The 13,258-nt window shown below is 43.1% G+C and overlaps 1 protein-coding gene across 13 annotated transcripts in view; it reads left to right on the top strand.

Moving 5' to 3' along the window:
• Nucleotides 1-13,258, top strand: part of TNRC6B (trinucleotide repeat containing adaptor 6B) — a 1,034,757-nt gene that overhangs the window by 795,437 nt on the left and 226,062 nt on the right. For all 13 annotated transcript variants that reach the window (XM_077452437.1, XM_077452434.1, XM_077452436.1 and 10 more), the window contains 2 exons: nucleotides 12,703-12,828; nucleotides 12,955-13,086. In XM_077452437.1, coding sequence (XP_077308563.1) covers nucleotides 12,703-12,828; nucleotides 12,955-13,086 — 258 coding nt within the window. The remainder of the gene's footprint in view (nucleotides 1-12,702; nucleotides 12,829-12,954; nucleotides 13,087-13,258) is intronic.

The raw sequence follows: 13,258 nt of genomic DNA, 5'->3' as shown, positions 1-13,258 counted from the left end.
CTTGGGCAAAACCACTATCAGGGCTTCATTCATGGAGTCAGGAAGAGATCCCACGTTCAAAGACGCTCTGTACGTGAGGAGTAGTTTAGGGGCCACCAGTTCAGTATAGGTCTGGTACCATGCCGAAGGGATACCATCAAGGCCGGGAGCCTTCGATGGCGGTAGGGAACCTATCGCTGCCTCCACCTCCTCAAGAGTAATTTCCTGCTCAAGGAGGTCTCGCTGGGCCTCCTCCAGTCCAGGAAACACCAACGACGAGAAAAAACCCCGAAATGTAGCCTCCGATGGGGGCACTGGATCGTCATAAAGTCTGCTGTAGTATGAGGTAAATTCCTGATTTATCGCCACCGGGTCTTCAGTAGTAGAACCATTGGGCAGTTGTATGGCAGAGATGGAACTATCCAGATAATCCGTATGAGCAAGGAAGGCTAATAGCCTCCCATTCTTACCCCCGTGTTCATGTAGTTTTGCTGTCAGGTTTAGTTGTTGTAGTTTAGTCGTGTCTACAAGATGCAATTGCAACAGCTTATGGGCATTCGTCAGTTCACCTCGAGTAGTCTCTGTCGGGTTGAGCATATGCCTACATTTAGCCTCCTCAAGGGAACGTTCGAGATCCAGTTGTTGGGCACTCCCTGCTCGTCTATGATGCTTAATACAGGATATGTACGAACCGCGCAATACCGCCTTAAAGGCATCCCAGGTAGGACCCGCTGCCGTGGTGCCAATGTTTGTGGACCAGTAGTCTGTCATATCTGAGGGAATGGCCTCTTGTATCCCCGGTGTGGACACCCACAAGGGGCTAAGTTTCCACACCCTAAATGAAGGACAGTGCCCCAGGGAAAGGGTAACCTGCAGTAGTGAGTGATCCGACACTGTTTGAGAGATATATTTAATTGCCCTGACCACCGGCAGGAAACTCCCGGTGGCCAGTGCATAGTCTAGTCTGGACAGAGAGCCATACGTTTTAGATTGACAGGAGAATACCTTTACCCCCGGGAACTTCCAACGCCAAATATCAACATATCCATATGCCTCACACTATTTACTAAACAATCTAGATTCGTTCCCATGGGGTTTCAACCGATCCAAATCAGGCTGTAACACTGAGTTGAAATCCCCCACAATAAACGTAGGGCAAACAGGTAACAGTGATAACTTAGTACTCAAATCGGAGAATACCGTGGCCGTGGCTGGCGGAGGAACATACATTGTGACCAGAATGACAGGAGTTCTCAGCACCGTGGCATGTAACACTAAAAATTGACCCCTGGGGTCCGAGATCACCTGATGGCACTCAAACTGTAGCCCTTTGCGTATTAAGATGGCCACCCCACGAGCATAGTTGGAGTAAGTGGAGTGAAAGTTGTGAGCCACCCAACACTTTTTCAACGCAAGAATTTTTGAGCCCACCAGATGAGTCTCCTGAAGACAAAGAATATGCGGGTGTAGTCGTTTAATCTGCTCAAACACCAATGCACGCTTAAATTTAGAATTCAGCCCCCGAACATTCCAGGAGCATATGTTTACCTCAGCCATGGGAGGGTTGGGAATAGCACACAAACGGGAACAAGCGGGTGTTGCCCGCCCAGGAACCCCAAAACAGTCCCTCGCCAGACAGCCAGAGCCACAGTACCTCCAGCGGGACAAGGTCACACATACATACTCCCATCCATCCACACACCACACACTCCACACCCATACTTTCGCCAGTGTATTTGGTGTTGGTCACAAGTAAAGATGCTGAGCTCAACTAGAGTAATCCTTGCTGGGGCAAGCTATGCGGCCAGTCCATTCAAATTGTCTTTTTAGGCCAAATTGAATGGTACCCCTGCCTCGTGTCAGAAGAAACAAGGTTTTGCCTATAACGCTTCCCTTTTCAGAGAGCTGGACCTTGGGATCCAGTGCTTTAGTTTTTTTCAGCCATGTTTCCTGGAGGGGTGCTTTATGGGTCCAAGGGTGTGGAACCCCCGATAAAAAGGGGCCCGGTGCTTGCAGGTTCTCTAACGGAGCTCGTGAAGTTTGGGTCTGTTGGTTTACCACAGAACCCTGCAGCAGCATAAGGTAAGTGGAGATTCTTAAGGAATTTTTAAATTCTTATAGGTTTTCTCCTTTAAGTAAATGCCATGCCTAAAGTTGTCACCGGCGGGCGGTCAAGAGCACGTACCTGTTCCATGCTGGTCAGTTTCGCTCTGTGTCGGTACAAGCTGAAGGCTACTTCCAGTCCCAAGCCTCAGGTATGATGTTGACAGGGGGGTTTTATTGTTAAACATCCCCCACCTGGACAGAAGTATTTTTTCTTTCTCCAGGAGGCGGTAGGAGCACGAACAGTCAGCAATATGCCATGCCGCTCCTGCTGCCACCGACATACCACGGCGGTTCTCCTTCCATCAGGCTCTCCTCCACCCCACCCTCCCCCACATGCAGTCCAGTCGGATCAGAGGCCCCCTCACACGGGAAAACAATCTTTTTTGAAAAGAGTGGGGGGCGCGGTGGTAGGTCGGAGGTAGGGGCGGGGCTTAGAGCAGCATCAAGATGAATCCCCCTCAGGGTATCGTGAAGAGGCTGATGACTCCTCTTCTGAGGGGTCAAGTGGGGAAGGACCTTCTTCAGCTTCAGAAGCTGAAAAATTGCTGGTGCAATCTCTTACAGAAATGATCCACTTCACATTTAAGCTACCCTTAACTGAGTCAGTTGAAAAGTCCACTCTTTGTTTGGGTTCACTAAAGCCTCCTCAAGCTTTGCGTGCCTTTCCTGTCCATTACATTACTGTGGGTGGAATTTTTGTTTTTGCTAATAAATAATTTTATTTAATAGTTTTGCATTATCTGGGTGTTTCTTTGAATAATCCTTTTCCTAGCCCCTCAGGGTTCCTTTGCCGCTTTCGCCCCGTTCCCTGGCTTTTTTCATAGCCTCATTTAAACAGGCACTTTCGCCAGGGCCTTTAGCCTCCTGGCAGTCACGATAGTCTACACCGTCAGGTCCCTCAGGGTCAACCCGAGGGACAAAAGAATTCCTGGGGGAGGAAATTTACAAGACAGAACACTAAAGCCTCTTTATGAAGGGGTGCCCCTGCTCGCTCGAGTGGTGGGGGGAGACTTCTGCAGTTCTCAAAGGTCTGGCAGGAAGAGTTTCGAGACAAATGGGTGGTCTCCACAATACCTCTAGGTTGCAAACTAGAGTTCTGAGATTTCCCGTCACCTCATCTCCTCAGGTCAAATGTCCCCAGAGATCCAGAGAAAAATAAGTCTCTCTTTCAAGCATTAGACCAACTTTTGTCTTAAAAAGTTATCATGGCAGTCCCCGCAAAAGAGCAGGGGTTGGGGTTTTATGGGAATGTCAGACCCATTCTAGATCTCAAGGATCTAAACCGATTCCTGAATGTCCACTCTTTTCACATGGAATCAATCCAATCTGTTGTCTCCATCCTACAAGGAGGATAACTTCTGGCGTCAAACGACATCAGGGATGCATACCTGCATGTGCCTTTTTTCCCCCCTCACAAGAATTATCTGCGTTTCGAAGTAGAATAACTCAATTTTCAGTTTGTAGCCTTGCCTTTCTGTCTAGCTACTGCACCTTGGGTGTTTACAAAACTTCTGCCCCTTCTTCTGGCCAGATTAAGGACTCTGTATAACAGTTGTGGCATACCTAGACGACCTGCTCTTGATAGACCGGTCGGTAGCCTGCTTAGACCAAAGCATGGTCACCACAGTCAACTACCTGGAATACCTAGGTTGGGTCCTCAACCTAGAGAAATCTTCCTTAAAACCATTAAGAAGACTAGAATACTTGGGTCTGGTCATAGATACAGCAGAGAAGAGGGTGTTTTTACCTCAGGCAAAGATCAGCGCAATAAAGGAGCTGGTTCGGGTGGTCAGGGCAAAGAAGGGTCTTTCTATTCGCCTTTGCATGAGGTTGTTGGGAAAAATGGTGGCTTCATTCAAAGCGGTTCCCTATGATCAGTTTAATTTGAGACTGCTGCAAAACAGTATCGAACAAGAAGGTCCAAGCGCTAGATTTTCCAATGAATCGGTCACAAAGGGTGCACAGAGCCTCAGTTGGTGGAGGATATCAAAGAATTTGCAGAAGGGAAAATCCTTTGTACCAGTTACCTGGAAGGTGGTTACAGATGCCAGCCTGTCAGGTTGGGGAGCAGTCCTGGAAGAAGCGACTGTCCAAGGAAAATGGTCCAGGATCGAAAGGACCTTGCCCATCAACATTCTAGAGATTCAGGCAGCGCGTCTAGTCCTAAGGGCCTGGACATTGTTGCAGAATTATCCTGTCAGAATTCAGTCCGACAATGCCACAGCAGTGGCTTATATCAATCACCTAGGGGGCACCAGAAGTCATGCAGCCCAGGAAGAGAAAAACCACATGCTAGTCTGGGAAGAAAAGCATGTGCCGTGCATATCGGCAATCTTTGTTCCAGGGATAGAGAATTGGCAGGCAGACTATTTGAGTCACCAGCAGTTGTTCCCAGGGGAATGGTCCCTTAACCCCGACAACTTCCTGGCTATATGCCAAAGATGGGAGATCCCTGATGTAGGCATGTTTGCGTCCAGGTTCAACAGCAAAGTTTACAACTTTGTGTCAAGAACAAACATGCAGAACTGATGCGTTGGTGACCTCGTGGGATCAGTTCTCACTGAATTATGTATTCCCTCCTATTCTGCTACTACCACGGCTTCTTCACAGGATCAAGCAGGAAAGGAAAGTCTGTGATTCTTGTGGCCCAGAAGATCTTGGAATGCAGAGATCGGCAGAGGATGGGGGTAGGGGGACCCATGGACCCTACCACCATGTCCAGACCTGCTTTCGCAGGGACCAGTGTTCCGTCCTACCTTACAAATGCTAAATTTAACGGTTTGGCTATTGAAACCCACATTCTGAGGAATTGTGGGCTTTTAGGCTCCGTCATATCTACATTGATTAATGCATGGAAGCCAGCTTCCAGAGTAATTTATTATAGAATCTGGAAGGCATATGTTTCCTGGTTTGAATCCAGGGGTTAGCATCCCAGAAAGTATGTCATAGGTAGAATCCTTGCCTTTCTGAAAATGGGGTTAGAGATGAAGCTGGCCTTGAGTACTATCAAAGGCCAGGTCTCGGCTTTATTGGTATTGTTTCAACGACCAATTTTTTCACATTCTTTGGTCTCTAGCTTTATACAGGGGGTAACACGGCTTAATCCCACTGGTTAGGTCACCCCTGAACCCTTGGGACTTGAATTTTGTTCTGTCAGCATTACAAAAGCAGCTTTATGAGCCAATACGGCATATTCCCTTGGTCCTTTTCACAAGGAAGATAGTTTTTCTGTTAGCCATATCTTCTGCAAGAAGGGCATCAGAATCTTGTAAAGAGCCATATTTAATTATTCACAAGGATAAGGTTGTATTGCGTCTTCATCCTAATTTTCTAACAAAGGTAGTATCAGGTTTTCATCTAAACCAGGATATTGTTCTACCTTCATTTTTTCCAGAACCCTGTTCTACGGAAGCAAAGTCACTACATTCTCTGGATGTAGTGAGAGCAGTCAAAATCTATTTGGAGGCGACTACTCAGATTCGGAAAACAGATGTTTTGTTTGTGTTGCCTGAAGGTCCTAAGAAAGGACAGGCAGCGTCAAAATCTACTATTGCTAAGTGGATTCGGCAAATGATTGAAGCTTATGGTTTGAAGAGGAAAGTTCCATCTTTTCAAATCAAAGCACGCTCCTCCAGGGCCGTTATGCTGCGTACACATGATCGGAATTCTCGTCGGAAAAAGCTCTGATGGTTTTCCCAACGGAATTCGGCTCAAGCTGTCTTGCCTACACACGGTCACATCGAATTCCGATCATTTATAACGCGGTGGCGTACAACACGTACGATGTGACTAGAAAAAGGAAGTTCAATAGCTTCTGTCTCGTAGTCGAATCTGAGCATGCGTGATTTTTGGCGTGTCAGAATTGCATACACACGATCGGAATTACCGATAGAAAGTTTTTCCGTCTGGAAAATTGAGAACATGCTATCAATTTTTGGCTGGCGGAAATTCGGAGAGCTTAATTCTGATGGAGCATACACACGGTTGCATTTTCCGATGAAAAGCTCTCATCTGTCTTTTTCTGGCCAGAATTCCGATCATGTGTATGTGGCATTAGTGCTTTGTGGGCAGTGCATCACCAAGCCTCCATGGCTCAGATCTGCAAGGCCGCAACTTGGTCTTCAGGCCATACATTCACCAGATTCTGTCGGATGTAAGAACGCATGAGGATATCTCCTTTGGGTGTATTGTGCTGCAGGCAGCAGTATAGGTCCTCAGGTCTGATCGCACCCTATTTTTGGTTTTGTCTCCCTCCCCTCAGATAGCATTGGTCTGGGACATTACATACAGTAATTACTGTGGCTCTTTGTCCCGTGATGTACAATAAAGAAAATAAGATTTTTATAACTGCTTACCTGTAAAGTCCTTTTCTTGGAGTTCATCACGGGACACAGAGGTCCCTCCCCTCTTCTAGTTACACATGTATTGTTTTGCTACAAAACTGAGGTACACTCGGTAAGGGGAGGGGTTATATAGGGATTAAAACTTCCTGTCTAGGGTGTGCCAGTGTCCATCACCCAAAGGTGCCTATATAACCCATACAGTAATTACTGTGGCTTTGTGTCCCGAGTTCTTTGCCTTGAGGTGCCATGTTGAACTTCCAGTGACCAGTATGAAAGAATGATAACACCAAATTTAACACACCTACTCCCTCTTCACACCTGAGACCTTGTAACACTAACAAATCACATGACACAGGGAGGGAAAATGGCTAATTGGGCATGATTTGGACATTTTCACTTGAGGGTCTACTTTCTTTTTGTTGCCAGCAGTTTAGACATGGCTGTGTGTTGAGTTATTTTTAGGGGACAGCAAATTTGCACCTATACAAGCTGTGCACTCACTACTTTACATTGTAGCAAAGTGTAATTTCTTCTGTGTTTGTCACATGCACAAAAAATATACTATAAAGGCCTCATCACTCAAATAGAAAGTAAATTATTAAAGCGTACCATCATCCAAAATTATATGAAATTAAAAATCGAGAAACCTGATTCCCCTATCAGGCTTATCGAGAACAGAGGTGAGCTAGAGGACTATTACGGTACAGGTAAAAATATTAATAACCAGTGATTTAAACCAGGAAAATATATATATAAAGTTTATTCCAATAATAAAAACAATTGACAGTATACAAAGTGGTACAGGTGGTGACGTATTTCAACTAGTTTCGCTCTGACTGAGCTTCTTCAGGAAATATATACGTCTGTGAAAAACACAAGTATAATAAATAGAACAGGAAAGAACAAAATCATCTAATCATCCCTATTTCTACCACATCCCCAAAATTCACAAGAATCAAACTACTCCTCCAGGCAGGCCTATCATCGCCACCATGGAAGGTTTCAACACTGTTTTTTCATTATACATAGACCAGTTTTTGCAGCCACTCGCACAAGCATTACAGTTCCATAACTGGGACAATATCCACTTATTAGAACTATTAAAGCCAAATACATGGGAACCTAATTGATTGTGGGTCTCGTTAGATGTAACTTCCCTATACACTTCCTTTCCTCATCAGTTTGGACCATTGGCCCTTAACCTCTTCTTGTCAACAGATTCCCCCCCCCCCCCCACATCAATCACAGACAACCCAAGTTTATTCATGGAAGTTAAAAAATTTTGCCTAACGCACATTTCAGTTTTAATTAAGATTTCTTTTTACAGACCCAAGGGACCACAATGGGCAGGGATTTTGCACCATCCTATGCAAACCTTGCCATGAAACCAGATACATATGGCAAAGCAACCCATTTGCGGAAACTTTCAGCCACTATATCGATGTTGTGATCATTATCTGGGACGACTCATTAGATCTAATAAAATAGTTTGTTTTATTTTGTAACGGCAACCTGTTTGGTCTTAAGCTCACAGGTGTCCATGATACAGAAAATAAATAAATAAATATATATATATATATATATATATATATATATATATATATATATCTGCGCTTCGAACAAAAATTCAAGCAGCTATGCACTATAACCTTAGATACCAAACACATAAGAATATATATAACAAAGTGCAGCGCCAAATAATCACCAGCGTGACATCCACCATACAAAATGATTAAAGGCTTACCAAAGAAGCAATGATCACCCTTACTCGGGGGGGGGGGGGGGGGGGGGGTCAGAAAGTGCTCAATCGGCTCACTGATCCACTCGCTAGGAGCCCAGGTAGCCTCTCAGAAGTCCCGCAGATGGTGTGAAATGGTGGACTCACAAGCAAGCCAGGATGCAGTGTCAGGAAGCCCTCAGTGGTATTAATGATAATGGCATATGAAAGATACAAGAATCCACATAGCGCAATACTGTAGAAGTCTCACAATTTTTTTTAACCACTTCCCGACCAGCGCACGATGATATACGTCGACAGAATGGCACGGGCAGGCATATTGGCGTACAGGTACGTCCAATATTCGATGCCGCCCTGCCATCGGGAGCGAGCCGCCGGCGGCGCGCTCCCGCGCTGGTCGGGACCCCCGTGAGTCCGGTCGCGGGATTCCTCGGACTCGATCGCCACGGGCATCCCCGCGATCGTCTCACGGAGCGGCCGAATGGAGGAAATGCTGTGTAAACAACATTTTTCCATTCTGCCTAGCAACTAGTGACGCTGATCTCTGCTCCATGTGATTGGAGCAGAGATCAGTGTACACTAAATGAAAGCCCAACCCCCCCACAGTTAGTAACACACCCCTAGGAACACTTAACCCCTACACTGCCACCCACTGGTTAACCCTTTCATTGCCAGTGTCATTTACACAGGAATCACTGCATTTATATAGCAGTGATTACTGTATAAATGACAATGGTCCCAAAAATGTGTCAAAAATGTCTGATGGGTCGCAGTCACAATAAAAATCGCAGATCGCCGCCATTACTAGTAAAAAAAAAAAATATTAATAAAAATGCTATAAAACTATCCCTATTTTGTAAACGCTATAACTTTTGCGCAAACCAATCAATAATCGCTTATTGCGATTTTTTTTACCAAAAATATGTAGAAGAATACGTATCGGCCTAAATTGAGGGAAAAAAAAGTTTTTTTATATATTTTTGGGGGATATTTATTATAACAAAAATATAACAAAAAAGTAAAAAATAATGTTTTTTTTTTTAATTGTCGCTCTATTTTTGTTTATAGCGCAAAAAATAAAAACCGCAGGGGTGATCAAATACCACCAAAAGAAAGCTCTATTTGTGGGAAAAAAAGGACGTCAATTTTGTTTGGGAGCCACGTCGCACAACCGCGCAATTGTCAGTTAAAGCGACGCAGTGCCGAATCGCAAAAAGTGGTCTGGTCTTTGACCAGCAAATTGGTCCGGTCTGAAAGTGGTTAAACGTAGTGTACTTACATAGATGATAAAAACACATGTGTAAGCACATCAAAACCGGGCTGGTCAGTTTCCCTCATGCGTTCCCTCCTTTCTGCTACAAATCATAGCTGTTGCCATGCATATCCCTGGAATTCTCAGCAAAGAATCAGTAAGCTGGGATTTATTTTTTTACCAACAAAATGCACATATATTAATGTCACTTGTCTTGCCAAACCCCACACCATCTTTCTACCACAGTGCGCCAACTGTGGAAGAAAGATGGCGTGAGGTTTGGCATGACAAGTCACATAGTTCATTAATATATTTGCATTTTGCCATTGCCCCGGATGGACTAAAAATATCCCCCCGTGGGGCAATTTTGCCACCTTAGGCAAAAATGCACCAAAATAACAGATTGCGTAGAGCAAAGTTCTCTTCTAAAGCAAAAACTTCTAGATAAAGGTTACCTTGAACCTCTTATTCAACAGGCTTGCACCTTTTATCTAGAAGGAAGATACAAAAACAAAGAAAAGTTGGACCACTCTTTCAGATTCACTACCAGATTTCACCATCAGTAGCAGAACATGGAACATATTAAAAAAAAAAAAAAAACATTGGAGCATCTTATTAGAGATTCCATATTTAAAAACGATTCTTCCTAACAGACCTCGTGTCACATACAGGAAAACTCCCACTCTCAATAATAAGATTGGTGACTCTAGATAACCTCGGGCCGATCGCACGTCCTCGTATTACTCACTTATTGCGTGGACACTTTATATACATTTTTTTCACCATTGATTCTAATGGGACTCTGTATTGGTTTTCTTTTTTCTTTTTTTTTTATCACTTTTTTTTCTTTTTCTTCTTTTTTTTCCTTTTGTGGTTAATTAACTGTATTCATAATTCACAAATTAATTTATCACATTCAATTATGTGATATTAGCGCTGCATCTATTTTGTTTTTATATTTGCGCAAGAAGTACTAGGTACTAGACTTTTTTGGTGCTAGCTGCTTATATATCTCACCTTGGTTATAGCGCAGCGTTTGCCGTAGGGCTTTTTGAAAATTCAATAATAAGATTGCTCCAAGTAAGTTGAAGCCTAATAATGCTATTTTAAGGTGCAAAAAAAAAAAATAATAATCTGCAGATAGCCTAGAAGTTTGGGTGATCGAACAGATATCCAGTTGTCTCCCCAAAGCAGAACGATTCCACAGGCTCTGCGAATTTGAGACATACCGGATATGCTCCCTTGTTGCACTCTTTCCTGGCAGACTTAATGAGGAGCTAGAAATTGGCACCATTCTGTAATTGTCTTATAATAAAACCCCTTTTAGTTTACTCTTACAGGGTTCCATAGATTTATGGGGTGACATCTACAATGTTGGGTGGTCTCCTCCTTTTGTAAGTATATAGTCGCCTCACATAATTATATGACCATCTGTACAATCTTCACTGGTTGCTCCTCGGGAGGGTCCCTGCGCACTGCATTAGCATTTTTGTGTCGGGTCAGGTTCAGCGGCTGATGTTGTGGTGGGGTGGGGTTTGTATCCAGCCTGGGGGGGAGTGTTGGGGCAGCACATAGTCTTCATATCTAGTACCACTACATATCTCTAGTTATACATATAAACAAGCTAGTCTCTCTAGCCGTGTCTTGACATCTTTTTGATTGCGCTACAGGGCATCTTATTGCACTTACATCGCCTTTGTCCAATTTACTCCCTGGTCCTTATGCATATTTAAATTTAGTCTATTACCCTTATTCCTTTCTTCGGCATGTTTGACTCAATATTTCCCCATAACAAGGGCTTATTCATCGATGAACAGTTAAATCGCAATAATATCAAGAAAGATATTTGACACCTATAGCAATAAAGTGAAGTTGATTAAAATTCACAAATTATCACCCCAGTCTATTAAGCCTAAACATCATGTCTAGTGTGTTACCTATCTGAATATTATTTGTACATACTTTTTATACTAATGTGGCTTTATTTGAATGTTCTTTTTTATCTTATACTAGTATTTGGTGCACACCTTTTTACATATGTACATATATAATCGGTTTTTAATACCAGTGTGTTATATGATTTCTAGTAATTAGGAACAATCGGTACCTTGTTCCAGTATATCCATGTTCCCCTAGTCACTGCTTATACCCACAAAAGTGATATGTCTTCTAGCTATAAGCCATCTTTCTCCATAGTGCTATCACGTATTGCTTATCCCCTGTAGTACCAACTAGCTCCACTGGATAACAGTGTTTATATAAGGCATCCATAGTCCAAGAATACTAGCTTGACAAAGTAGCATACACTGACCGTGCGCATGCTCAGAAAAGCATTGCGGCATGTCCTGTGACGTCATTGCGCCTGACGCGGTCTAGCCCTCTCTCCTGGATCTCCTATACACGCAGCCAGCTTCTGGACCCAACCGAGCGGAGACAGCATCAGCACAGCATGTTTGTTGTTCTGTGGACTATATGACATGCCTATTCCTATTACACAGCTCTATCTCCTTGCACAGAAAATTACCCACTAAGAGGAAGAGGAGGTGCCTGGGGTACGACAAAAAATATGTCTGAAAATGCAGCAACTATGTAATTTCATTTACAAACTGTAATGATCTGAAGGAAATATTTAAACTTTTTCAAGTGTAGCTTACTGGTTTCAAATAATCACTGAATCAAAATGACTGGATTGTAACTGTGTAACCAGGATTTATACAAAATTACTCAAACCGATGAACAGAATTTGGGTTGGAAGCTTCAAATTGTGCAAAGAAATATCTAGAGCAGTGATGGTGAACCTTGGCACCCTAGATGTTTTGGAACTACATTTCCCATGATGCTCAACACTGTAGAGTGCATGAGCATCATGGGAAATGTAGTTACAAAACATCTGGAGTGCCAAGGTTCGCCATCACTGATCTAGAGTATATTCACATATCAACATCTAAATTAAACAGCATGTTTCTTTCTTGAACAATTTGCTGATAAAATGTATTGGAAAAAGCCACATTGATTTAAGCTCAAACATGTATTGTATTGTACTGGTTCTCAAAAGGATATTGTTCATAAATGTGTGTGTGTGTGTGTGTGTGTATATATATATATATATATATATATATATATATATCTATATATATATCAAAGTATCTGTACACTTCTCTCAAAAAGTCCCCAAAGTTTGTAATGCTCAAGAATCTAATTTGATAGTCTGTGGCCTTTAGGTAAACCTAACCAGTAAAATCACATCCTTCAGGAATGTAGTTAAACAATTTTTATCTCTTTAGGGTGGCAATCTTGGTCTGTTTGGGAACAGCGGTGCACAATCGCGAGGCATGCACAACCCTGTGCCATCGCTCAACTCCTCTCCCAACCTCCGGGCACAAGTGCCTCCCCAGTTCCTCTCTCCACAGGTGGGTCATGGCCTATTTTTGTTTATGAACATATTTGCAAATAGAGTCTTAACTTTCAAATTATTATTATTATTAGTGTTTCAAAATCTTAGCCATTCTGATTTTTTTTTTCCCTCTTCCTATCAGGTCTCAGCCTCTATGCTGAAGCAATTTCCAAACAGTAATATGAGTCCAGGACTGTTTAACATGGGGCCTCAGCTCTCTCCTCAGCAGATCGCCATGCTCAGCCAACTCCCACAAATCCAGCAGTTTCAGCTGGTAATCTTCCAGTTTATACTTTTTGAATACATTTGTGTGTACATGTTCAATATCTAATCTATTTTTTCAATCAACGATTCTACAGAGATTTAGAATAAACATTTATTGGTAATTTTTACCAACATTAGATGACAGTATAAGGACAAGACATTTTCTTTTAAAGAGCCACCTT

This window comes from Lithobates pipiens, unplaced genomic scaffold (genome assembly GCF_037356315.1).
Source record: "Lithobates pipiens isolate NorthernLeopardFrog02 unplaced genomic scaffold, aLitPip1_a1.2 Scaffold_23, whole genome shotgun sequence".
NCBI classification, from domain to species: Eukaryota; Metazoa; Chordata; class Amphibia; order Anura; family Ranidae; genus Lithobates; species Lithobates pipiens.
Note: the sequence above shows the minus strand (reverse complement) of the source record. Positions and strands in the feature narration are given on the sequence as shown.